Below are 27,737 nucleotides of genomic sequence, written 5' to 3' on the forward strand. Positions count from 1 at the left end.
CTGAGGTCAAGGGGCCATAATTCCTAACTCAATGAAGGGATGTGATTACCTAGAATGTTGCTGGAGTGGGGAAACACCATACTTAGCCAAATGATCTTGTGTGGAACTGACGCTTGACTGGGATCATTTATGACAATAAGAGAACTTGGAGCCTCTCCACTCGAGCCCAGTCTACCTTTGATAGACCAAGCCCTCGGCAAGGACTGCCATACATGCTCGTTGGGCAGATCAAGCAGTCAAAGAGAAGAGACTTGGTCTAGGAATCCTGGAAATGAGAGTGAAAAAACTGGCACTCAAGCCTAGCAAGTGCACCGCATCCCCTACTCAATTGGCCCTGCATCACTCGTCTCATCGTGAAAATTGGGCCACACAAAAAAACTCCCAGAGTTTGTTGCTGGCTGAATCCGAGATATTGTCCTGTCCATATCCCACACCCCCTTATTGCATCGCGCATGGATGAAACCATCACCCATGTCTTGATAGTGTGGTGATTGCACAAGATCATGTAGCGTGGACAGCTCAGGAAGAAGGTGAACCATAGTCAAAGGTGATCTGAGGGTATGGTTAGTCTGGGACGCAGGCAACTGCTGGAGAAGGCTATTGCAAGCAGGGACAACAAGAAATTCGGAATTTTGTGAAGGAGTCATTGTAGCAGCCTCTTCTCTCTTCCTACATTCCCATCTAACCTCCCTTCTCTTCTTTCCCTGCCCACCCTCCCTATCCCTTCTTCTTTTCCACTCCACCCTCCCTTGCAGAAGAGCCGTTCATACAACTTCAGCACAAGTGTGTCACTGCTGGAGTAGATCCATGGCACCCTCATGTATAAACAAAGAGAACAAACTCGACAGATCAAATTATGCTCATTGGAAGCTATACATGCAGATTTGGTTCATCCACAACGGTCTGTGGGAAATCATTCAGGGCCATGAGAAGAAGCTCGAACATCCTATGAGCACGCAGCGGTGGACCAATGATCATGAGGAAGCTTTCCTTGAGGAATAGCAGGATTAGGAGGACCGTGATTCTAGTGCAAACCATTATGAAAGGGTCTCCCCAATGGTGCAAACATTAAACAATGCTTTCACGTGACCTGAGGGCAGATCTTGCTCAGGAAAACCAGCTCATACAATCTTTCTAGCACTAAGGTATAAGTCTGGCCGTGTGCTACAGCTAGAGAGGGCTTGTGGGCTGGTATAAAACTGAAATCTAGCAGGTAAGGTAAGCTTTGGAGAAAAATCTATGAGCTAGATGTGTTCCAAGTTCATTGCTTGGTGTCGCAGAGACTATGCACAGGATGTGTTCTTTGTTCATTGTTCGGGGTTCCTGGACGTGATGTGTTCACAGATCATCACTCTTTACTTGGAATTCACTGCACACTAGTATGGGAAATGAAATCCAAGCAAATCTCTTTATTGTTCATGGTGGCATTGTGTTTTGAAAAACCAAGTTGTCAGGTGATCTCTTCCAAGTGATTCTCTGTGCTGGAGGGTCCATGGTTGCATCTTCATCAGCTTTCTTCTTCACACTTTCACACTCTGAGTTGCAGAGAGGGTGATAGAATTTAGATCATCTCATCTGTGGAGAGTGAGGGCTTCTATGTTAGAATTTAGAGCATCTCACGTCCATCCCTCTCACACCATAACCAGTATTTGTACTGATAGCATACATACTCTAATGGCCAGTTGAGAAACCCTGAAGGGTTCCTCCCAGGTAGCCTCTACCAAGAGGGATGTTTTCCTTGGTGAATGGAGGGGCTCTCCCTTCTTCTTGGAGCCTATAGCAGAATTGAGGTGGCATTTTCAGCCTCTTGGTTTCTTTCCAGTTTGTATTGAGATTTTTATGTTGATCCGTTTTGGGTGGTCTTTTTGTTCATGCCATGCATGCTGTACTTCCGCTTCGAGCTTCCTCTTGCAGGTTTTTTACATACTTAATAAAAGTCTTTTTCTTGGAAAAAGAGAGAGAGAGAGAGAGAGGGCTTCTGTGTAGGTGTGCCCACCTTGGAAAGGAGTTTACTCAGTTAGTTTGGGGGCTGTTGACCAGGGAATTTAGCCAGTGTTGGGGGCACATTAGAGGGCTGCTTAAGGGCCTGTTTCAAGCTGGTCTTGTGGCAGCTGGCTGGGCCTAACCAAGTAAGCCATTGTGGCTGACCAAGGTTGGGTCAATCGACCGGGTCAGCCAACCTGACCCGGGGTCACCGACTTGGGTTGGGTCAAGTAGACCCACCACCCAACTGGATCGGCTGTCTGCAGTCCCTGTTCCATTTCATTCTCACACACACCTTTGGTTGGCACTGCATTTCCATAATATTAAGAAGGTCTCTCTCTCTCTCTCTCTCTCTCTCTCTCTTTTCGATACGCTGGTGAGACCTGCAGTCATGTATGCTAGCCCCTTTTGGGCAGGAGATCTCAGGGTTGCAGATTGGAGACGAGTAGAGAGGTTACAGATCATCATGTTCTCCAGATTGATCAGAGCGAAGCCCACGGTACCGCATCAGATTACGTTCGCAGAGTTCGGAGCTACACCCCTAGCGCTAGATGCAGCATTTCAGTCAGTTACGTACTTGCATAGGATCAGGGCGCTCGGAGACTCAGCAGCAGGCAGAGCACGATTACCGTGGCTAGCACTGACATCCTCGCAGATGTTAGCGGAGAGAGGTCATACTTTTTGTTGGTACCACACACTCTCCACATGGCTCACCTCGCTGGGCTTGGATATGGATAGGCTGCCACCATTTCGATACAGCATAGATGCCCCTCGCCTCCCTCTCACTCGACATGAGCTCAGCCAGGTTATCAGGGCAGATTTGTTGCAGCTACACACGTTTCGCACTTGGGTTCATCCCACGGAGCTTCCTACGAAGATGGCCACATATCGTGACCATTTTCTCAGGATTTCAGAGGATGGCTTCATCATATCCCCAGGATATATCGGCGTTCATATGTCGCACTCACTCAGGATTGCCTTGGGCCAGCTCAGGGTATCTTCCCACAGATTAGACGTTGAGGCCGGCAGGATGCGTCGTACAGCTACCGGACATAGACCCAGGCGAGAGACTAGGATATGCCCTTGTTGCACTATGGGGGAGGTGGAGACTGAGGAGCACTTTGTTTGCAGATGCCCTTTATATTATGAGATCCGTGGCAGATTTCACTGTTTATTTGGGCACGGATTTGGACCTCTCTCTCGGATTATGGAGTATGAGGATCAGTATTGCTTAGCGTTGTTCATCAGGGAGATCACCAGATATAGAGAGAGATTCCTCAGAGAGCACCGTCGCATCCCTGCCAGAGACCTGGTTATTCATGAGGAGCAGGACGAGGCGCAGGACCATGAGCACAGAGATAGCCCATCTTGCCAGAGAGCACCGATGGTTCCACCCCGAGGATGTACATATGACATGATCCGGCAGCACCGCAGGATGATCTTACACAGAGGCCGTACCCGTCGCTTTATTTCTAGACGACGGAGGATGATGGCAGATTTTCGGAGGAGATTGCTCCATGGAGACTTGGCACCGCCAGCAGCCCATTTGACACTTGCCCAGATCTTCACACTCATGGCAGGAGGCATGGTCGATGGCCATGACTTCCATCATTTCTTTGGATCACAGACCCCTTAGGGAAGACGATGTTCCTCATATTTCATATTTTACATTTTGTATCTAGGCAATTTTGGTACTCTATTTCATTTCATTTTGTATCTAGGATTTTTGTAGCCATTTTTGGCATCTTAGCGGTATTACGATGAGGCCACCTAGTTGGCGCATCGTTGATGATGTATTTTCCTTTCGGATGATTTTGTGTCCCATAGGCCATGTATGGCCTTCCGTGGACCTTTAATAAAATTTCTTTCTTTCTTTCTTTCTCTCTCTCTCTCTCTCTCTCTCTCTCTCTCTCTCTCTCTCTCGTCCACTATGCCCAGGCCGACTACTTGTCATCTATTCACTACGCAGATTGTGCGGGCTGCACTTCACCGGCTCCACAACCGGAAAGCAAAGGATCACGAAGGCCTTCGGACAGAGCACTTCGCACATGGGCAGGAGGTCCTAGCACCGATCCTTGCACATATGTTTAATCTTGCAGTTTGTCACGGCTTCCCACCAGCATGGAGCACCACTACTATCGTACTGATACACAAAGCAGGAGACCTCATGGACACCGGGAACTATCGCACCCTCATGATTGGCCACACATTGGCCAAAATCTATGGATCGGTACTAGAGAGAGAGATCAGCAGTCATACAGAGGCACGGGGGCAACGAGCACTAGGGCAAGCAGGATTCAAGAGGCAGCACTCTACTCTAGACCACATTTTCACTTTGAGGGCTATCATTGAGGAGGCGAGGTCCAGACATCAGAGAGTCTACACATGCTTCGTAGACTTTCGAAAGGCCTTCGACACTGTTCCACGATCCCGCATGATCAAGAGACTACAAGAGATGCAAATCCCAGAGATGCTGATTTTGGGTGTGATGAGCTTATATGAGTCAGTCAGAGGCAGGGTCCCCGTGCCCCAGGCGGTCTATCGGATTGGGTCGAGAGCACCATTGGGGTGAAGCGGGGCTGCCCTCTCTCACCGACTCTTTTTGGACTCTACATTGATGAGATCACATCTTTCATAGATCGCCTAGGTAGCGAGGGCTCATTACTAGGGGATCTCCTCACACAGGTACTGTTATATGCTGATGATATAGTTCTTATATCCTCTTCAACGGAGGGGCTGCAGAGAGATCTGGAGGCTTTAGAGGCGTTTTGCAGAGAGAGAGATTTGACGGTCAACCTTGGGAAAACTAAGGTTATGATCTTCAACACCTCACAAGGAGTGACTAACCGACTCACTTTCACCTATCGTGGTGAACCAATGGAGATAGTGCAGTCATACACATATTTGGGAGCAGTCTTCACAGGACCCATCTTCACGATGAAACATGCAGCCTAGGCACGACTCACACAAGGGTGTAGTGCTTTGGCTAGACTAGAGTGCCACTGTTTCCAAGCGCACTTCTAGGATCCACCGATGAAGGGTTGGCTTTTCGACACACTATTGCGGCCGACTGTCATGTATGCAGCACCTTTCTGAGGGTGCGATCTTCCGAGGACAGACTGGAGGAGCTTCGAGCGGCTACAGGTGACGATGGGATCCAGGATGGTCTGATGTAAGCCCTCAGTTCCACATGAGATAGTACAAGCAAGAGTTCACCATCCATGACACCTCTCCAGGTTGATGCCATCTTTCAGACAATGACTTTCATCCACAGAGTCTAGGACTTTCCCCATTGGAGACTTCCGAGGTTGGCCCTAGAGTCATCCAGACGACTCCCAGAGAGCGGGACAGACACATGGTATGCACGCATATCTACATGGCTTGCCAGGCACGGTATCCAGATGGATAGGCTTCCCCCCTTTCAGTACAGCATGGATGCACCTCATGAGTCGATCCCGCGAGATGAGATCAACCGTATCATACGGTTAGACCTCCTCCAGCTTCACACATCCCGGACTTGGGGGAGGACTGGGAGCTCCCCACCAAGACCCACTTTTATCGCGACCACTTCTTGAGAGTATCAGAGGAGGGATTCATTATCAGACCCCAGTATCTCGAGGATAGAGGAGTATCTCATGCACTGAGGAATGCCATTGGTCAGATGCGGGTTTCATCCCATCAACTAAGGATTGAGGCAAGGAGAGCAGCGGGTATACCAGGAGAGCAGCGGGTCTGTACGCTATGTATGCTAGGGGCAGTTGAGACAGAGGAGCATTTTTTTTGTGTTTGCCCAGCCTACTACGAGATTCGGGGATGCTATCACTGTCTCAACCTAGAGGGGAGTGGCTTCGGTCCTTTGTCATGACAGATCCATTTCCATGACCAGGTCTGTATCGGGCTTTATCTGATGGAGATGCGGCAACAAAGGGAGGCGCTTCTACGACAGATCAGAGAGCAACAGGGGATGGTCAGACCACTACAGACATAGAGGGTGACCGGGCACAGCGGCACGTCACAAACTTCTATACATTTGAGTCAGCCCCCGGACACAGTGGAGTGGAGGAAGAGGAGCTAGCCGATATGAGAGCAGTCTAGATGAGCAGCCGGCACCGTACCACTAAGAGGGGCACAGAGGCCACATGTGCGACAGAGAGCCGCCAGAGTACACTCCATTGAGGTCCGACCTATCATAGCTTTCCTCAAGGGACACCAACAGAGACGAGGGGTCACTCTAGACATAGCCCAGAGAGTCCAGAGAGCGAGGAGACCGCGCCCCCCACCGCAACGCGAGACAGCTTCATAGACGCAGATATGAGACATTTTCGCAGCCCACCAGAGAGCCATCACTATACCAGGCTTCGGTTTCATCCCAACGCCTAGATAGATTGATTGACTTGATTATGATTATGATTATGACTCTGTTAGCATAGACTATTACTCAGCAAGGGTCCTAGCGTACCCTTTGCTTCAGCCCACTAAGGCTTGTATGAGTTCGCTTTTCTGTGCACTTTGTCCCATAGGCCCGCAAGGTAACCTGTGAACGTTAATCTCTCTCTCTCTCTCTCTCTCTCTCTCTCTCTCTCTCTCTCTCTCTCTCTCTCTCTCTCCATCCTCTCAGATCCGAAGGAAGTGGTCACGATATGTGGCCATCTTCGTCGGAAGCTGCGTGGGATAAATCCAAGTGCGATACGTATGAAGCTGCAGCAAGTCTGCTCTCGTGACCTGGCTAAGCTCGTGGCGAGTCAACTCGAGATGAGGGGCATCTATGCTGTATCGGAAGGGAGGCAGTCTATCCATGTCTAGTCCAAGAGATGTGAGCCACCTAGTAAGTCTGAAGTACCAGCAGTATCGGGCCCCAGATCGTGCCAACTCCATAGAAGATGCAAGTGCTAACCATGGCAACCGAGCTCTGCCTGCTGCTGAGTGAGTGGGACATGTGGATACCTGTATAGCCTGGTGGAATGACAAATCCATCCTCTGAGATCCGAAGGAAGTGGTCACGATATGTGGCCATCTTCGTCGGAAGCTGCGTGGGATAAATCCAAGTGCGATACGTATGAAGCTGCAGCAAGTTTGCTCTCGTGACCTGGCTAAGCTCGTGGCGAGTCAACTCGAGATGAGGGGCATCTATGCTGTATCGGAAGGGAGGCAGTCTATCCATGTCTAGTCCAAGAGATGTGAGCCACCTAGTGAGTCTGAAGTACCAGCAGTATCGGGCCCCAGATCGTGCCAACTCCATAGAAGATGCAAGTGCTAACCATGGCAACCGAGCTCTGCCTGCTGCTGAGTCTCCAAACTCCCTAACCCTGTGCAAATACATGACCGACTGAAACGCTGCATCCAATGCAAGGGGAGTAGCTCCAAACTCTGCTAGTATGATCTCATGCGGAACTGTAGCCTTGGCCCTAATGAGCCGAGAGAACATGATGATCTGTAACCTCTCTACTCGTCTCCGATCTGCAGCGCCGAGGTCTCCTGCCCAGAAAGGAGCTGCATACATCGCAGCTGGTCTCACCAATGTATCAAAAAGCAAGGATTTCGTATCGGGATGCTGAAAGTGGGACTGAAAACACTGACGCTCAAGATGAGCCAACGAAGCATACCCTTTACTAATCCTATCTCGTGCTGCATATGTCATGGTGAAGACCGGTCCCCTGAAAACTGCCCCCAAATAAGTGTACTCTCTAACAAGCTCAATGGGCTGTCCGTCATAAGTGAAGCAAAACTCATCCGTGCTGTAAATACGATCAGAGGTGTTGAAAACCATAACCTTGGTCTTGCCAAGGTTTACGGTCAACCCCCTGTCCTGGCAAAACCTATGGAGTGCCTCAATATGTGCCTGGAGGCCCTGAGCAGTAGAGGAAATGAGAACCACATCGTCCGCATACAGGAGGATAGGAATGGAGGATCCTGAGAGAGTAGAGCCCACACCACCTGTCATTTGTATAAACATCTCTAGCTCATCAATATATAATCCAAAGAGAGTAGGAGAGAGCGGGCAACCTTGCTTCACCCCAATCGTGCTGCATACCTCCTCTGAGAGCCCCTCACGTGTCCGAACCCGACCAGTGACCCTCTCATACAAAGCCATGATAGCCCACTGTATCTCTCCACTGAAGCCCATCTGACCAATCCTCTGAAACAATCTGAATCGCGGAACTGTGTCAAATGCCTTCCTGAAGTCCACGAAGCAACAATAAAGCCGTTGCCTTCGTGACTTCGCCTCCTCTACCAGTGCCCTGAGTGTGAGGATGTGGTCAAGTGTCGAATGATCCCTGCGAAATCCAACCTGCCCTCTGGCTCTGAGTCCTGTCGTCTCGGCATGGTCATTTATACGGCTTTCCAAAACTGATGCATAGATCTTGGCCATGTATACAGGTATCCACATGTCGAATTACAGGACCATCATGATTGGCCACGTTATGGCCAAGATCTATGCATCAGTTTTGGAAAGCCGTATAAATGACCATGCCGAGACGACAGGACTCAGAGCCAGAGGGCAGGCTGGATTTCGCAGGGATCATTCGACACTTGACCACATCCTCACACTCAGGGCACTGGTAGAGGAGGCGAAGTCACGAAGGCAACGGCTTTATTGTTGCTTCGTGGACTTCAGGAAGGCATTTGACACAGTTCAGCGATTCAGATTGTTTCAGAGGATTCGTCAGATGGGCTTCAGTGGAGAGATACAGTGGGCTATCATGGCTTTGTATGAGAGGGTCACTGGTCGGGTTCGGACACGTGAGGGGCTCTCAGAGGAGGTATGCAGCACGATTGGGGTGAAGCAGGGTTGCCCGCTCTCTCCTACTCTCTTTGGATTATATATTGATGAGCTAGAGATGTTTGTACAGATGACAGGCGGTGTGGGCTCTACTCTCTCAGGATCCTCCATTCCTATCCTCCTGTATGCGGACGATGTGGTTCTCATTTCCTCTACTGCTCAGGGCCTCCAGGCACATATTGAGGCACTCCATAGGTTTTGCCAGGACAGGGGGTTGACCGTAAACCTTGGCAAGACCAAGGTTATGGTTTTCAACACCTCTGATCGTATTTACAGCACGGATGAGTTTTGCTTCACTTATGACGGACAGCCCATTGAGCTTGTTAGAGAGTACACTTATTTGGGGGTAGTTTTCAGGGGACCGGTCTTCACCATGACATATGCAGCACGAGATAGGATTAGTAAAGGGTATGCTTCGTTGGCTCATCTTGAGCGTCAGTGTTTTCAGTCCCACTTTCAGCATCCCGATACGAAATCCTTGCTTTTTGATACATTGGTGAGACCAGCTGCGATGTATGCAGCTCCTTTCTGGGCAGGAGACCTCGGCGTTGCAGATCGGAGACGAGTAGAGAGGTTACAGATCATCATGTTCTCTCGGCTCATTAGGGCCAAGGCTACAGTTCCGCATGAGATCATACTAGCAGAGTTTGGAGCTACTCCCCTTGCATTGGATGCAGCGTTTCAGTCGGTCATGTATTTGCACAGGGTTAGGGAGTTTGGAGACTCAGCAGCAGGCAGAGCTCGGTTGCCATGGTTAGCACTTGCATCTTCTATGGAGTTGGCACGATCTGGGGCCCGATACTGCTGGTACTTCAGACTCACTAGGTGGCTCACATCTCTTGGACTAGACATGGAGCAATCTGAGTCAAACCAGAGATCCCAACCTTTTGCAATGGCATCCTTCATTAGTTATAAATATTATAAGAAATTATATGAATTGGTGTTCCTCATATGTAGATGCTTTTGCTTCTTTGTAGCTTTCAGCATAAGATATTTTTTCATCCATTTTTGAGACAGACAATAGTTAGATTTGAAAAACCTTATCTGTAAAAGGGTGTGGTGCACGGTAGTTGTGACTATGTGATTGCGTTCCCGGCCATTTATCAATACCTACAGCATGAAGATATCAAATTTCAATTGTTATAACCAAACGCAATAGGCACCTACCTTGTAGAGCCTCATTAGAACTCAAAGGAGAAAAAGGATCCTAATTTACTTCAATGCAAAAAATACACTTTACCTTGAACATTTGAAAGTTAAAAGTATCCAGATAAATAGCTTTATGACAAAGGCATAGGAATTTTTAGCCAAACTAATTAGAAAATACATCATTGAACTGCAACTCCCCGTCGCTCCTTGCTCCCCTCAGCCTCTCCCTTCTCTCTCTCTGCCCGCCTCTCCCTCTCCCTCCCTCAAATCAGCCTCTCTCTCCCTCCCACTCTACTCTCTCCTTCACCTTCTTCAGTTAGGCTGATCTCCAAAAATGAAATTCAGCTCCAAGGTTTGGCTGCTCCAAAAAACAAATTTCAGCTCCAGGTTTTGGCTGCTACGAAAAACAAATTTGATCTACGAAGTGCTGCTGCTCCAAAACCAAATTCAGCTCCAAGATTTGGCTGCTCCAAAACCGAATTTCATGTCCAAGCCTTGGCTGCTCCAAAAAACGATTTTGATCCAAGCTTTGGCTGCTCCAAAAAAAATTAATTTCAGCTCCAGGATTTGGCTTCTCCAAAAAACAATTTTGATCCAAGCTTTGGCTGCTCCAAAAAATGAATTTCAGCTCCACGCTTTGGCTGATCCACAAAATGCTTTTGTTACAGGAAGTGTTGCTGCTCCAAAACGAATCTCAGCCTCCCCTTCTCCTACCCTACCCTTGCCCTGCCTCAGCCTCTTCTTTTTCCAGCCCCTCCTATAGCAAGGAGTGTCGGATAGAGCTTCACCGTGTTCGAATCGGCCTCCTCACCTTGATTGATGAATGGATACACATTCAGTCAATCCTCGTTCGCTTCCATCGGCTGAGAAAACAAAAGACGAGTTTGCAGCAACTCAAAAAGGATGTGGGGATAGAAAGTTCTACCTCACTCTTCCCACGCATCTGTGGGTCCCATCCTTCCAGATCGCAAGCCAGGGACTAGATGCTTGTGGCTGTGCTGGAAGACCTCACTCCTCACCTATCAGATGTACGCTTACTTGGTCAAGGCTTCTTCCAAGTGGTTTTCGATTCTCCTAAGGCCACGGCTTCGGTGCTCGAGGCTAATCCCTTGGTGCTAGCCTCCAGGAGGATCTTTCTATCACCTTCACTCTAGGTTTTGATCCTGTTGAGGAGGATAGTCAGGTCACATCTCTTTTTATCCGACTATCCAGCCTTCCTCATGTGTACCATTGACACAATGCCACTATTGGAGGCCGATGGGGTGCCTAGAGTTAGGGTCATTGTCTCTCACCTTAACATCACGGATGACCACATCATGCTCCAGCAACCAGATGGATACTTTTTCCGCCAGAGATAGAGGTTGTGGGCAAACAGGATCAGTGCAAAAATATGCATGACCCATGGGCACCTTGCTAGAGACTGCCCAAGAAGGAAAAAAAGACCCAAGAAGTCTTCAAGTGCGGCTCCTCCTCGTACCGCTCTCTCAGCACCCCCTATTCATCCTGCAGCGCGTGCTACCAGACAACCAGCTCCTTCAGCACGTCCAAGACCCCTCGTGTCCTCCACCTATCGTCCCCCGTTGGGTTGTGGTTAGGGTTGTCACTCCACCAGCACAGGAGGGCACCTCTCATGACCTCCCACTCCTTTAGTTACAGATCAGGAGAGGCCTTCTGATCCCATAGCTCCTACCAAAAACATCTTAGCTTTAGCTTAGGTTAGGACAAGTGATGGCACTTATGTAGATACGCGGACTCTTGGAGCAGCCACCTGCCTCTATTGCACTTCGGACTTCTTCCATTGATAAAATGTGACATTATCAGACGGGAGATTGGAGTTCACCCGCAGATTGGAGTTCGTCGGCAGTTGGCAGCCCTGCAAAGGGCAAAGCAGAAGAGGCCTACAGATGCTTGGATTCAAGAAGAGCGCCTTACTACAACAAGGGCTCATCAGCAGACACTACTAGATCAGAGAGCAGAGTATGCCTTTCATGCACGAGAGTCTTTTTGAACTCAGATGGGAGGTAGAGTCAATAAGCACTTCTTCTCTAGACAGAGCAGGAAATGTGTTTCATAACTTATTGACTTAGACGGGATTTTACAGACATTAATCCTGATGCCATCATGCACACAGCTATAGATTTTTATGCCTCTCTTTTGATAGCAGATCCTGACATACAGGCCAGAGATGATGCCAGATATGTGGTATGGCATTGTATTCCTATGTTGGTGAAACCAAATATGCATGCCTCACTAGATGCACCTTTCACCAACATAGAGTTCAGGACTGCACTTCTTCATTGTAGGCCATCATCTCCCGGTCATATTGATGGCCTCTAGGCCCTGGTATGTGCCATGTAGCTTAGTTATTGGCACTTAGGTCACCTAGTACTTTTAGTGTCTTATGACACTTAGTACTAGTGGTATCACTAGGACACTGTCCTAGGGTTCCCCTTTATTTTGTACTTTGTACTTTCATTTGTTAGTAGTTGATGTGACAGCTTTCAGCTCTTGCTCCATTCTTGTGCATCCTTCCGCTTCCTTGAGCCTACAGTCGTATCAAAGCACGTTCATTACTCTAGGCACCTCCTCCCCTTACTTTGCCTTGACCGGCAACCGTTTTTTGCTTGGCAGTTCATGTATCTGTTGGCTCAGCAAGAAGCAACCAACAGTTGCCACATCCAGCTGTGAGGCTGAGTACATGGCATCCTTCACCGCTACAGTAGAGTGTGTCTGGCTTCGACAGTTACTTGCAGATCTTGGTATCCGCCAAGGGATATAGCCACCTATGAATGTACAAGGTAGCCAAATCATGTAACAAAGGGAACCAAGTGTAAAGCCTGTCGAAAGACTTCAAACTTGGGACGAGGAAGTGCCTTTGTAAACAGATCTGCTATGTTGTCCTCTGTGGGAAGGTAGGACAACTCTATGTCTCGTGTTGACAACCGCTCTCGAACATAATGATGTCCTCCTTTGTGGGAAGGTAGGACAACTCTATGTCTCTTGTGGACAACCACTCATGAACATAATGATAGTGAACCTCAATGTGCTTGGTACGCACATGAAACACTGGATTACACGCAATAGCCAAAGCACTCTGGCTGTCAGTGTAGACCATAGTGGAGGATGTCTATGAACATGTGCCACCATGACCAGAAAATACTAGGTATTCTGAGACGTTTCCAGAATACTTCAGCCCATACCATGGAGGGGGGTTTGTAGGCCATCATCTCTCGGTCGTATTGATGGCCTCTGGGCCCTGGTATGTGCCATGTAGCTTTAGTTATTGGCACTTAGGTCACCTAGTACATTTAGTGTCTTATGACACCTAGTACTAGTGGTACCACTAGGACACTGTCCTAGGGTTCCCCTTTATTTTGTACTTTGCACTTTCATTTGTTAGTAGTTGATGTGACGGCTTTCAGCTCTTACTCCATTCTTGTGCATCCTTCCGCTTCCTTGAGCCCATATTGCCCTCCATATGGAAGGAAAGTGCTCGAGTTCAGATGGGCTTACCCACTCTTTTATCATTGCTTTTTGGGATATGATTGGGGATCACATTACCTTAGCCCTGCAGGGCATTTGGGCCTCTGGTAGATGCCGGAATCAATTAAAGATGGTCTCATCATCTTATTGCAAAAGGGGGCAGCAGGAACTTAGTGTCTTAATGGAGACCGATTACTCTTTTGGGCACTTGCTACAAAATCTTGGCGAAAGCGATCAGCCTAACACTTGTAGCCCATGCTTCTAGATCTTATACATGATACTCAGACAGGCTTCATTCATGGCAGGAGCATCTTTAATAATATTTTCTCATTTTGGGAGGCTTCTGAGTGGGCTATGCAGACCAGCCAAAGATTGGCCATTCTACTCTTGGATTTTGAGAAAGCTTATGCTAGGGTAGATTGGGGCTTTTTGGAGGCACCCTTCTTCACTTTGGATTTTCACATGCATGGATTCGAGGGGTAGGGTAGATTGGGGCTTTTTGGAGGCACCCTTCTTCAATTTGGATTTTCACATGCATGGATTTGAGGGGTATCCTCCTTATATAGATCAGCCCATAGCCAAGCTCTTATTGGTGGGGTAAGGGGAGAGACGTTTCAGATTTCTAGATCACTCCGCCAGGGATGCTCTCTAGCTCCGTTCCTCTTTTTATTTGCGGCTGAAGTGATGATCATCTAGATTAGATCTCAAGCTGATATCTTTGGGCTGAGACTTCGCCTCAGACGGGATGAAGAACTTCTGAACAATGAGCTCGTAGATCATACTGCTGTTTTTCTTGATGCCACGACACATATGCTCACTTCTCTCAGAACAGCCTCCGATATATTTTGCACTGCTGCAGGGACACGCATCAATTAGGATAAATCCAATGGCTTTTGGATTAGTGATGAGGACACCCCTGCGAGGACACCCCTGATTGGGGAATGACATTGGTTTCACTTGGGTTCAGAGGGGTGTTCCTATCAAGTATTTGGGGTGCCAAGTCCATATGGGTATCTCTCCATCACAACAGTTTGCGGTAGTGTTGGAGAGTATACGAAGCAAACTCCTGTTTTGGAGTTCATCCAAGCTTCATCTTGCATCCAGGGTTGTGGTGGTCAATCAGGTTTTGTTGGCCACTGCTTGGTTTATTTGTTCTTGCCAGTGCCGTTTTAGTCCAGTGTGGCATATTTGGAGAGCCAGATGCATAGAGGCTTTGGATGAATCCCAGGTCCACCCTTCTTATACCTTGCTAGTATATGGACCGACACTATACATACAATGATGACCATCTAAGTCACCATGCAGGGGTCCTCATGTGCAGCCTCTGCTTGGAGAGCTATATTTTTCAGAGAATGGGGGGGCTCCCCTTTCTTCTCTGAGACTACTACAAGGTTGAGATGGCATTTTCAACCTCAACCTTGGTTGTTTTCACGTCCTTTTGAGGGGAGTTTTCTCATGCACCGCATGATGTATTGCCACCTTTGAGTTTTTGCTCTCACAGATTTTGTTCATACTTAATAGAAGTCTCTTTTATGGAAAAAAAAAACATCATTGGGGTACAGTTTTATAAGATTAAGCACATAAGATAAAATGCAAGGATGAGCATGACATATCTCCATAGTCAAGCTAGTTGAATGTAAATTGTCAAAATATTTAATATCTACATCAAGAGAAGATTTGAAGCACATTCTTTTGCAAGTAACAAACAAAGATTAGGGGCGGTGGGCATGACTTGAAACCACAAGCAGTGGCAATTTGTAAAGGTGACATGTGCAAAGCAGCAGGTCTATGTGACAAGAAAGCAATCCACGAAGAGCCTTAAGCAGCAGCGAACAGACCCAAGGCTTACAGGCTGAAACAGTGGAGCAACAAATCCCAACAAGGGTGCAAGGCATCAAGAACCCCTACCTTGTGGATAACGACCTAACCTGTAGGCAACAAACCGTTTTTCTGTCAGGCCTTCTGCGGATGTTTTCACATGGGCTTTAATGCGGTGATACTATGCTGCCTTTGTGCCAGGTTTGTATTGAATGGGTTGTACTGAATCGTATGCTTCTCAACTACATTCTTCCTTACAAGGTCAGTTCGGTACGATTGACAGCTTTCTGAATCTGTCTCCAGGTCTTTTGCTTTGAGATGGGATCATGATGCTTCACAACTGTGGCTGGAACAGTAGCTTTTGGTGCGGATCCTTTGACACTACCTTGGCAGTGGCCTGCGCAGCAAGTGGACCTTCAGACATACGTTATCCCAGTGGTGCCAAGATCCTCTCAATGTTCAGTAGAGAGTACAATAAGTAAAGCCAGCAAATAGCATAGGCATAGGCATATGCTTGTGAGAAGAAGTTAAAAAGAGGGAAAAAGAAGAGAGGGAAAAGGAAGAGGGGAAAAGAGGAGAAGGAAGAGGGGAAAAAGAGGAGAGGAAAAGAGCATAAGCATAAGAGAAGAAAGAGGAAAAAAGAGCATAAGCATAAGAGAAAAAGAAAGAAATCATATGCTTATGCTTATGCATGAGCATATGAGCATAAAAGAAAAAGAGAGAAATCATAAGCTTGAGCTTATGCATGAGCATATGGGAATGCATAAGCATAAGCATAGGCAAATACATATGCTTATGAAAAGAAGAGAAAAAGAGAGAAAGATTATGCTTATGCTTATGCATGAGCATATGAGGGAAAGAGGGGGGGAAAGAGAGAGGAAAAGAGGAAAAGAGGGGAAGAGAGATTGAAAGAGGGGAAAAAGAAGAGGGGAAAAGAAGAGAAGGAAGAGGGGAAAAGAGATTGAAAGAGGGGACAAAGAAGAGGGCAAATGAGCATAAGCATAAGAGAAGAAAGAGGGGAAAAAGAAGAGAAGGAAATGAGGGAAAAAGAGATTGAAAGAGGGGAAAAAAGAAGAGGGGAACAGAGATTGAAAGAGGGGAAAAAGAAGAGAAGGAAGAAGGGAAAAGAGATTGAAAGAGGGGAAAAAGAAGAGGGAAAAAGAGCATAAGCATAAGAGAAGGGAGAGGGAAAAAGAGATTGAAAGAGGGGGAAAAGAAGAGAAGGAAAGGAGGGGGAAAAGAGATTGAAAGAGGGGAATTTGCAAGCAAACTATGGGTGGTCGGATACAAGTGTCTTGGCCTTAATGAGGTTAGCTCACGCATTAATTTGACTCATTATTTGGATATTGTTTGTTTTGAGAATCATCATGTATGTTTGAGAATCATCATTATTCGAAGAGTGCATAGGATATGGAGAGTGCACAGATACGTGGTTGTGTCTTTACATGCATAATATAGGATCATGCTCTTATGACTCTCTTTTGCACGCATGTCTTATACTAACACATTCATGCATGCGTGCAAGACTTGTTACAACTAGGTACCATGCTTGTCCTATTTGTCGACTGGGTTTGAAATCACTTGCACGATACTCCAAACATATGAGGAAAAATGTTTATGAAGGTCATGCTCGATACCTTCTGCTAGACCATCTCGCACGTGAAGGTTAGCTTGATCCACCACCACCATATTTGATGACAAGTGACTGGATTCAGGCTTGGAGGGCAAATGGAGAGGAACCTCCTCGTGGTATGAAGAGGCTATCGATCTTTCACGAGCTTCTTATTGGGGTCAGTTACAAATCAATCATCTCTTGGATCCCATGCATATCTTCAAGAATGTGGGGGCTACTATTTGGGCACACTTGGTTGGTTCCAAAGACTCGAGAGGAGTGCGAGAAGACTTGCGTGCTATGAATAGGATGTCTTGTTTGTGGCCCCAAGTACGTGCTTTGGGAAAAGTTATCCTCTCGAAAGTAACATGGATCCTCTCCACGAGAGAGGAGGCAGTAGTCAAGCCGGACATTGCCTCTTTTTAAACACCCACAAGGTACATGCATTGCTTGAAAGGAGCATTTTCAAAGGACAATAAGCTTAGTGGGCTCAAGTCCCATGATTGGCACAAGGTCTTACAGGTATTCTAAGCTGTAGGATTAGTGTACCAATAATCGTGATGCGTTAGTGTAGTTATGATTATGTTATATTATTGACATGACTTCTTTGTTGCTTTGATAGTTCATCCTCCCAATTACAATAAAAGGGTGCTTACAAGAAGATGTTAGAAATGCTATATTCAAGATCAGTGGTATTGTGAGGTATGCTTACTATCAAATCACATTGATTGCATTTTCTTCAATTTAATCTGACTAATCTATAGAATGATTATGAATATAATTTACATGGGCATGTGAAAAAGGTGGATATCTCAAAAAGAGATCTCCATATCGAGCATCGAGAAGGCTAGGGTGAAATGATCCATTGAAGCCATATGCTTGCTTGAGAAGCACTTTCCCTCAAGCATTATGACAACTCAAGTGCACTTGCTTGTGCACATAGTTGATGAGGTGGCCATTGCAGGTACCATTCATAGTCGGTGGATGTTTTTTCTCGAGCAGTTTATGAAAACTTTGAAGGGATTTGTAAGACAAAGAGCAAGACCAGAAGCAAGCATGGCAGAGGGGTGGCTTGTGCAAGAGTCATTAGTATATATATATCACGGAGTTTCTTGTATCCACATATCTCGATGTGCCGGAAGCTTGGCATAACAAGGATGATGATCGCATCGTTGGCGAGGTTTTCCAAGGAAAAGGGATTGAAAGAAAGATGAGCGAAGAGCAAATGGAGAAATTCAATAAGTTATGTATCCTAAATAGCAAGGAGATGCAAAAGTGGATTGAGAGATATGAAGCAGCCAAAGCAGAAAGAATAAATGCAAGGACGAGATTCAGAGTAATATACAGGTGATCGCAACCATATCCATGGGATCTGAGTGCGAGCAAGAGTTATCATCTAGATGTATGATGCATGTAAGTTTCTTACCTCTTGACGTAATTAAGTGATTATTTGTTGACAATATATGCTATAAAATAGATGCATCTTCATTGTTTTAATGATCTTTTGCAGTACAAAAAGTATAGTGCATTATGGTCATATGGACAACATTTTCGCGTGGAACGCATCGATTCAAAGAGATTCACGTATGATTGTGGAGTCATGGCTAACTTCACACAAGATAGTCGAGCAAGTGCTTTGGATACCAATTTTCTCTCCTCACAATTGGATTATTGTGGAACCATACATGAAATCTATGAAATTGATTTGAGACAATTTAGTATTTTCATTTTTGATGTAAAATGGTTTAGAACTATTTACAATGGTCCCCATGTGACAGTGAGAAAAGTTAGTAGCGGTTTCTTTGCAATAGACTCCACCAAACTTTGAACCGATGAAAGTGATACTTTTGTTCTTCCTGAGCATTGTGAGTAGGTGCATACTAATGATTTAATTAATCAAAGCTTTGGTTTTTAAAAATCCATTGATACATGTAGTTAAGCATAATTTCATATATTTAATTGATGGCATTTGGCACCCATCTTCAATATAGGTGGTTTTTCATCGAGATCGTTCTGATCCAAGATGGTGGTACGTGATCCAAGTTGCACCACAAAGAAAGCAAATTTTTGAAGATAGAGATGTGGATATGGAGATGCCACTACCAAAGCCGAATCCAATTGATCCAGATGGATCTAGAAGAAGATGAAGATCATAATATGAGCCAAGAGGAAGACGCGCATAATGACATCGTACGGGTGGAAGATGGAGATCAAGATATTAAGGAAGAAGATGACGATCATCAAGAATCACCACACTTTATTGAAGAAGATGATCAAGTACTCTTAGGTGAACGTATGATGCTAAAGTACGATGATGATATAGGAGATTAACTTGGTATAGAGTTAGAGATAGACTTGTTTGGCACGTTAGACTTGGCTCAGGATGAAGCCATTGATGTAAATGCTCTTCATTGACTTTTTTCATCTCATTGATTTTTTTCATCTCAAACTTGGACATGAATATATGAGCTTCAAAGGCTTGATATACATGCTCTTGTACTTTTATTCTCTCAAAGGATCAAACATGTATGAAAAAGAAAAAAAAATTATCATTGGGAAAAACTATCTTTTAAGGTCGGTATGAGAAAAAACACTCTGTAAAACGTCACTATAGGAAACTGTCTCAGTGTCGCTATATAGCGACCATTCACAAGTCTTATAAGTGTCGCGATATAGAGACCATTTACAAGTCTAATAAAGGTCGCTATATAGCGACGTTCTTTATGTTAGAAAAATACCCAACAGAGGGTACACATAATGGAGTGGCTTCGTGAGAGATTGCCTTGTCCTTGCATGCATTGCAAGTGAGAGGTTTGTCATCAACGTTGTATTGTCATGCACCACTTGTAGATGTATGGAGAGGCGCCACCAGGGGGGTCCTAAGCTACATGTATACTAACGGAAGCTATAGGAAAGAGCTAACATTTGGCATCGCTGTCGCATCCTCAGAAGAGGGCTTGTGAAGAGTGCAGGTGTTATATGCATATCTACCTCGTCATGGAGAGCTCCCTGATTATAATCTCACACCCTTGACATCCTCTCGAATTGAGAGAAAGGGCCAAGATATCCTCTCACATTCAAAGAAGATACGTTCCTAGGGGCGATTGGGTTTGAGGGGGAGCATCATCATCACCTAAAGACTTTGCGAGGAGGAATCAGAAAGCTTGTACTTGAGAATCAAGTCGACCTCTCCACCCTCATCAGCCAAATGACTTCAGCTGATCCTATTTCACTTCCAATGGCTAGGAGAATCATATAAGACAAGCTCAAGGTCCTCAAGGAGGACATCATTGCAGATCGATACACCTTGATAGGAGAGTCTTCGGTTCTCATCCCTCAACAAGCCAGATTCATGATTGGTAGCTCACAACGCTTTCTTCAGACTAGGATCCCCATCTCACAAACATCAGGTTCCTTGGTAGGGGTTTCTTTGTAGCAGGAGATAGACTATCCTCACTCTCTATTCTGCTCAATACTAACTGCAACTGCAAGATGATGCACTCAATACACAAAGTGATGCTGTGGATGTGAGTGAGAGAATCAGAGGGAGAGAATGTAGTGGACCTCCGAAGAGGAAATAGATACAACTGAATAATGAATGCCCAAAGGGCTGAATACAACAATATGAAGGGGCTGAAACCCTCACTGTAAAACTAGAAGACTAGACTACCTAGAGAGGTGAATCCTCACTAGATCCTTGAAGAGGCTAAGGCTACCCTGCTGGTCGCTACGGGGAGGCCTGGGCTCTGCTGCTCAGAAGGCTTGAAGGCCTGAGGAGTGGATGAAGAATGAGGGCCAAAGGCGGCCTTTTTATAGTCGACTTGGTGAACATCGACCGTTGACCTTGGTTGGCTGGTCAACGACGACCGTTGACCAAAAGTCAACGCTGTATTTTTTGACTTACAATGATGTGGCATTGACTGTCTGTTGTGTGCTGATTGTTGACTGCATAGGGCTTCCTGCATGGCTGTATGGATGCCTGCATGGCCATTGACCTGGCTGCCTACGCTGGCACCAACTAGCATGGCCACGGGCTTGTGGATGCCTGTGACATTCTTCCAGCTAGATTTTGACTCCCCAAAGGTTGCCACTGCAGCACTTCAATCCAATACTCGAGGATATGAAGTACATCATTCTCACCATTTGCTTTCCTAGCCTTCCTAGAGTGTACTTCAAGTTTCTACACACCATTGGAGAGGCATTTAGACAAGTCCTCAAGGTCCCTTTGCGAGTGTCTCCCCCCTCTGTAGGACCCAAGAGAGTGTACAAAGGACCCAAGATTGGCACAAAAAGCAAGTCCCAGAAGGCTCTAAAGCAAGGACAAGGGGGCGCCTCTTTAAAAAGAGGGCCCACAAGACTAAAAAGGCACCTAAAGCCTCCAATTTAGGAAGAAAAGCCTAAAAGCTTGGCTTTTATGTAAAAGTAGCTTTTAGAAAGCAGGCCCTAGCTTTTTGCTAGGCCAAGTCTATTAAAGAAAGGCCCAAGGCCTCCCAGATGTATTCAGAGTTTTGTACTCAGTTTCATGCTCTCTCAAGAGCCAGTTGTACAAAGATTATTCTATTGCAATAAAGACCTTGGGGGGGGTCCAGCCCTTATTTCTAGGCCCTTGAGTGGTGGATTTGTCTTCTCTCCCTCACTCCCCGAAGTTCTATCTATTGCTGCGAATCAACTATCTCTTCAGGCTGAATTGTGATTTACTCTAGCTCCATGATCTTGTATCATCTGAACATGTGTGTGCCATACGAGAGAAAGAACCTGCTGCAATTTCTGTTTCGGCCATCTGTACTTGCTGTGATTAGGTTTTCCAGCCCTACCTGGTGCCTAGAGATGTTGCGAATTTACTCCAGGGCACCCAAACCTGCTGTGAATTGATTCCAGGGAGCTTAAAGAGAAGAAGAAAGAATTTGGTATGGCGTTGCAGGCTCTTCAGCCACAAATGCACGAAAGGATGATGCCTCAACATGTCTTGTTGGGTCTTCTTCAAATGCAATTATGATGTCTCTTGGGATTCACACACATTCAGTGTCAATGAAACTACAAATACCTGGTATTTTGATAAAGGTGTATCTACACACATCACGTCCAAAAAAGACTTATTTGATATAATATGATGTGCTCCTATTGGCAAGGATGTACCTTGTGCCAACAACTCTACTTATCCAATTAGAGGAATTGGTGAGATTTTTCTTATAGCCATTGATGGCTCTAATAACCGCCTCCATGATGCTTTGTATGCCTTGGGGATAAAGAGGAATTTACTTTCAGTTTCCTCATTCACTAGAAGAGGATTTCAGGTCATCTTTGAGGATGCAAGTGTACAGTTTGCATGCAAGATGTAGAGTTGTGGCATGCCGGGTTTGGGCCTGTAAACTTTAGTAGTCTTATACTTTTGCAGAACTTTTAAATAGTAGATGCCTTGCCTCATTCGGAATCTCCTCCTAAGCATATATGTGAGGGAGTATTCTTGAACAAATGCATAGGTTCTCATTCCCTAAGGACGGTGCAATTAGGTAAACAAAGAAAATTGCAGCTAGTTCACAGTGATGTTTGCGGTCCTATGAGGACATAGTCTCTTGGAGGTCACTTCTATTTTGTTACTTTATAGATGACTTGGGTCACTTCTATTTTGTTACTTTTATAGATGACTTCTCAAGATGCACTTGGGTCTTTGCACTCGGAAAAAAATAAGAAGTGTTCACTCACTCATTTCGAAATTCGGTGGAGAATCAATTTGGTTGTAGGGTACAGACCCTACATTCAGACAGAGGGAGGGAGTACATGTCCAAGGATTTAGCAAACTTCTTGGTGAGAAAGGCATCATACATCACGGTTTTCTATACTCCTCAGCATAATGGAGTGGCTGAGTGAAAGAACAGGTAACTAATAGATGCATGATTAAGGCCAAAGGACTGCCTCACAAGTTTTGGATGGATAGCATCTGAGGCCATATGCCCTCCACCTATGCCAGTGTGTGCCTCTTCAAAAATGGATTGTGTCTCATGGGGAAGCACACACCGTCTCAAGATCTGGTCCTTCTCGAGCTTGTACAATTGACCTGCAATCAACTTAAAAGGATCAGCTTGAAGGATCCGCTTGCGTTTCTCTGTTGGAGTCAAACCTGGAGGAAAGCCACCTGTAGATAAGAGGTGTACTATGTTGGCATACCATGGTGAGAAGCAGTCCACCGCAAACAGGCATTCATCAGGTAGTGCCGTCACCCCGAAAAGGCCCGCATCGGGTAATTCATCTGTGATACCACTGGGTGGTTCCCCGGAATGTAACCTGGGCAAGTGGTCTGCAGGTTGATGCAGTCTGCCAACCCTCACCACAATGTCGAATTCAAATTCTTGAAAAAGAAGAATCCATCTGCTTAACCGGCCACCAAGAGTAGGCTTATTCAATAAATACTTTAGAGCTTGATGATCAGAAATGATCACAAACTTGTTGCCCAAGAGGTAGTGACAATACCTGGTCATGGCATAAACCATGCTGAGACCCTACCTTTTTGTGGTACTGTAATTGCGTTCTGCTACATTGAGTTGTTGGTTGGCGAAGTAGATGGGCAAATAAATCTTGGTAAATTACATTCTGCTCCATTGAGTTGTCGGCTGGCGAAGTAGATGGGCAAATCAATCTTGGTATCCTGGCTAGGTTGAGCCAGTATAGCACCTATTGCCCACCCACTAGCATCCACATGGACATGAAAAATGACATCCCAAACTGGCTGCTTGAGGATGGGGGCCTTCACGAGGCGATGCTTCAGATCATCAAAGGCCAATTGTTGCGGGGTGACCCAAACAAAAGATCTGTCTTGATGTAGGAGTTCCGTCAATGCAACAGCAATGTCGGCATAGAAACATATCAACCTTCGGTAATATCCTACATGCCCTAAGAAGGACTTCACCTCTTTGGGTGTACGAGGGATAGGCAATGAGATGATCACCTCTACCTTGGCGGGGTCAGTAGTCATGCCCTCAGCAAAAACAATATGACTAAGGAGAACACCTCAGAGTGCGAGAAAGAAACATTTGTCAGGGTTCAAACACAAGCACACTTCTCTGCACTTATCAAAGACTCATCTCAACTTATGTAGATGATCATTTTGTATGGCCAAATCAAGATGGGAGGCAATTTTGCCATTAAAAACAGTGTAGTTATCTAGAAATACCTCAAGAAACTTGCCGATATTCTCCTGAAAGAGTTTGGTTACAAGTCATTGAAATGTTGCTAGGGCATTACATAATTCAAAGGGCATCATTCGGAAGGCGTATGTTCCCCATTGAGTGACAAAGGTAGTCTTGGGCTGATCCTATTCTTTCTCTCAAACTTGGTTGTACCTGCTATATCCATCCATGAATGAGTATAAAGCATGTCCTGCCACTGTCTCCAACACTCTATCTATGGAGGGAAGGGGAACCTATCACGTCGTGTTGCAGCATTCAAACTCCGATAGTCAACACATATTCTGAGAGTCTCTTTTGGGTACAATGACAATTCCGCTAACCCAATCAGAGTAATCCACTGGGTAGATTAATCCTGCTTGCTACATTTTTTGTATATCTATTTGGGCTGCCTTGCCATAATTGAGATTAATGCGGTATGGACCTTTAATCACAAGGTCTGCATCGGGATATAAGTCGATGCGATGCTCCATGAAATCAGTGTCTGAGATGTTGTATGCCTTCGACGCCTTGGTGCTTGTTTCAGCATGCCCCAGTAAGCCTTCCACCTCATAAGTGGTTTCAGGAAGGTCTTCAACTGAGGGGTGGTCGGCTTCTGATAAGTAAAGGTCAAGCAAAGTGAGATCAGCCATGTCCTCATCTCCGTATCCGGTAAGCACCCTGGGTCCCCCAAACACCTCAAGCTGTTGGTGGTGATTCTCCTCAAGTTTAGCAATGTCTGTGTCACTTTCTTCTAAATCACCATCACCATCAGTTTCTTCTTCACTAGTGCTACTGTCTTCTGTATGACCATCATTGTACTTAGCAGTACCATGGTTGTACACCGTAGTACCATCATTGTACACTGGAGTACCATTGGTGGGTTGTGCAATACCGGCCTCGTATGCAGTAGATCCACCATTGTATGCTATAGTACCATCAGCATCATTTTGACCAATGTCCTCCATGTCGGCTACTGGATGACCATCAATATTCACTGCAGTACCATCATTGTCCTCAGTACAATCAGTGATGTCCACTGTAGTACCCCTAGTGACCATTCTCTTATACATGTGTGGACTATTGCAAAGACCAAAGGGCATGTTTTCGTAAACTAGTTCAGCTAGACCCTGTGCATATAGTTCTAGGTGGACTTCTGATACTGCAAGTAGGTGTTCTTCGGGATCTTCTTGTTGGCATAGTTCCACCATGTTGACGGCTAAGGAGCCCAAGGCTCCCATCCAATCCAAAATGACAGCTTCCTCGTCTTCTTGATCAGCCCTATCTAACAAGTAGGTCAAACTTTCGAATCCTTCCAAGGTTGTCGCCTCATTGTTATCTTGGTCACCACCCATGGGCCAGTCCCCACAAGCCCAATGCTCCTCTTCGGCTCCGGCTTGTTCTTCAAAATCCTCCTCTCCCAGTTCTATTGGTATGTGCCTTGCCTGTCCTATGACCATATCTATTTCGAGGGATGTGGATCCCAAGGGCAACCGAACTTCATCAGTTGACCAATCCTAAATGGCCTTTGCGGATGGCCTTTGCGGACCACAACCATGGCCTACCTAGAAGTAGAGGATAAGTTTGTTCATTTTCAGTCATATCAAGGACAACAAAATTGGAGAGAAAAGTTACTCCACCAATCTTCATGTGGACACCTTTGACTGCGCCCATTGGTTTTACTCTGAGTTGATCAGCCATGCGTACTTGAAAGTGAACATCACTTGTCAACTTCAACTCCAGTTTTTCGAGTGTACCTTTCGGCATGATGTTCATGGCCGCCCCACCATCAAGGAAGACGTCCTTCAGCTCTACTCCATGAATCTCCATGGTAAGCTTGGGACTCTGTTCACAAGTGAAGGCAACGTAGGTAGAGAAGTGGTCTGGTGTAGACCCATGCTGAGCTAGTAATGTCTTTGGTGTTGGCTCACTCAGAGTAGATCTCTTATGTCGACCTCCTGGGAGGCGGTTGAGAAATCTAATGGTCAGATGCTTGATTTGGGGAGACAACAGGCAAAGTTGTTGTAGAGTGATGTTGGGCTTGAAACTCATAAGATCTTCAAACAAGGAGTAGTGCTGGACACCAGTATTAGCCTTGTGCGACCTCATCCTCCTAGCCTCTAGTCGAGGGTCGAAGCTTACACGAGGATGCGGATATACGTCTGAACTATGAGTCATTGTCTCCTGTTGTATCGCTTCCATCACCCCTTTCTCTTTTGCCTGGGCAGGACTAGGTCCTTTCCCCATCGCCCCTTCTCTGTTGAGTGCGGTTGGGGAAAAAGTGGAAGGACCTACTTGTGCCCCATTCTCCCTGTGCTGTCCGAGGGTTGTCACTTCTGTTGCAAACCTCACAATTCTGGACTTGCGAGACGGAAGCTGAGGTGTGCTACCTTCATCTTCAGAACTGGATTGAAGATCTCTCGTGACACTCTTTACCACCTCCTCATACCTCAAAGGCATAGAGTGATCACCCAAGGATGAGGCACTTCGAAGTTAGTGGTTGACCTTAATGGTTGTGTGCCCTTCGAGTTTGTTTCTAAATCACTATCAGGAGCAAGCAAGGGTGGTCTATGCCTTGGCGTACTGTGTACCTTGGAGGGGGAGAATGACCTTGGTGGGGAAACACTTGTCGAACTAATTGGTGATGAGGTCTCTGGTGCTGACTCTGAGTCGTCCTTACATTTGTCACCTTTTGTTTGTGACCGTGTCACAGCGCCCAACACTGCGCCAATCAAATGGGGGTTGTTGCCCTCCCCGCCACTACTACATCAACCATATTAACTTGGGATGCGGATTCCACTCTTCCATTGGGTGTAGTGGTCGTTTGTGTTGCACTGTGTACAAGAGGGTCCCCCGAACGGTTGTGTACAATCATCTTGGTAGTGGTCATACTCGCCATATCTGTAACACATGATGGGTCTTCTAAAGTTGGTATCTCAGTACTGCATATGTTGCAGGCGCTACCGTTGTGAAAGTAGATGGTGAAGACATGGGGAATGTGGGGGTCGATAGGGATGCGGAGGCAATTGGGAAGGAGAAGGAAGGGGTCGAAGCCATGTAGGATGGATAAGAAGGAGGAGGGAAGGGTAGAGATAATGGCAACGGTAGGGACATCAGAGCAAAAGGTGAGCCCACGGGTGTCACAGACGTAGAAACTAGACTCGAAGGACCAGGGTTATGCATGGTAGATGTCAAGTCCGGCGCTGAAGTGGGCACTGCTCCCATTGAAGTGGCTGCAGTGGCTGCTGATGAAGACATCGTTGCAACAGGAGCTAAGGAGTTGTCTTGACCTTGTTGACCTTGATGCACATCTGAGGAGCCCTTGTCCTTAGTACTTTCTTCTTTCACATGTTCCCCGCTTTGTACTTCTTCTCTGGAGTCAGGATCTGACCACCACCAATCTTGTTGGTCCAAATCGATGAGAGTCTCGATGAAGTTACTTGCTCTAGCTACAGCTCCAATAGGTTCGCTTTGTGCTCTTCCTGAGGACTTTGCGAACTTCCATCTCACGTAATGCTTTTTGTATCTAGTTTGGTCAGCCGGAAGTCTCCTCTCCACTCTCCTTAAGTACCTCCTAGTTCTCTCACTCACTCGGGTATCAGAACTACTCGGCATGAGAACTCTCTCCTCTAGGACCCTAGAACTCCATTTCCCTCTTGCTACTCAACACCAGCAGTGTCCCATCGTGATCGCCATAAACTGTCTGAGGGGAGGGGTTCCTATCCTTTCGGAGGTGTTACCAGAGGCCAAA

At 46.2% G+C, this 27,737-nt stretch overlaps 1 protein-coding gene across 1 annotated transcript in view; it reads right to left on the minus strand.

The window, feature by feature from the left end:
- The window catches only part of LOC147901486 (flavin-containing monooxygenase FMO GS-OX-like 4), a 103,029-nt gene that overhangs the window by 53,253 nt on the left and 22,039 nt on the right, over positions 1-27,737 (minus strand). The window contains exon 2 of the mRNA XM_087374340.1: positions 9,804-9,874. Coding sequence (XP_087230466.1) covers positions 9,804-9,874 — 71 coding nt within the window. The remainder of the gene's footprint in view (positions 1-9,803; positions 9,875-27,737) is intronic.

The sequence above is a fragment of the Dipteris shenzhenensis genome, chromosome 5 (assembly GCF_047967505.1).
Source record: "Dipteris shenzhenensis isolate YYH24624 ecotype China chromosome 5, Dip_SZ_1.0, whole genome shotgun sequence".
NCBI classification, from domain to species: Eukaryota; Viridiplantae; Streptophyta; class Polypodiopsida; order Gleicheniales; family Dipteridaceae; genus Dipteris; species Dipteris shenzhenensis.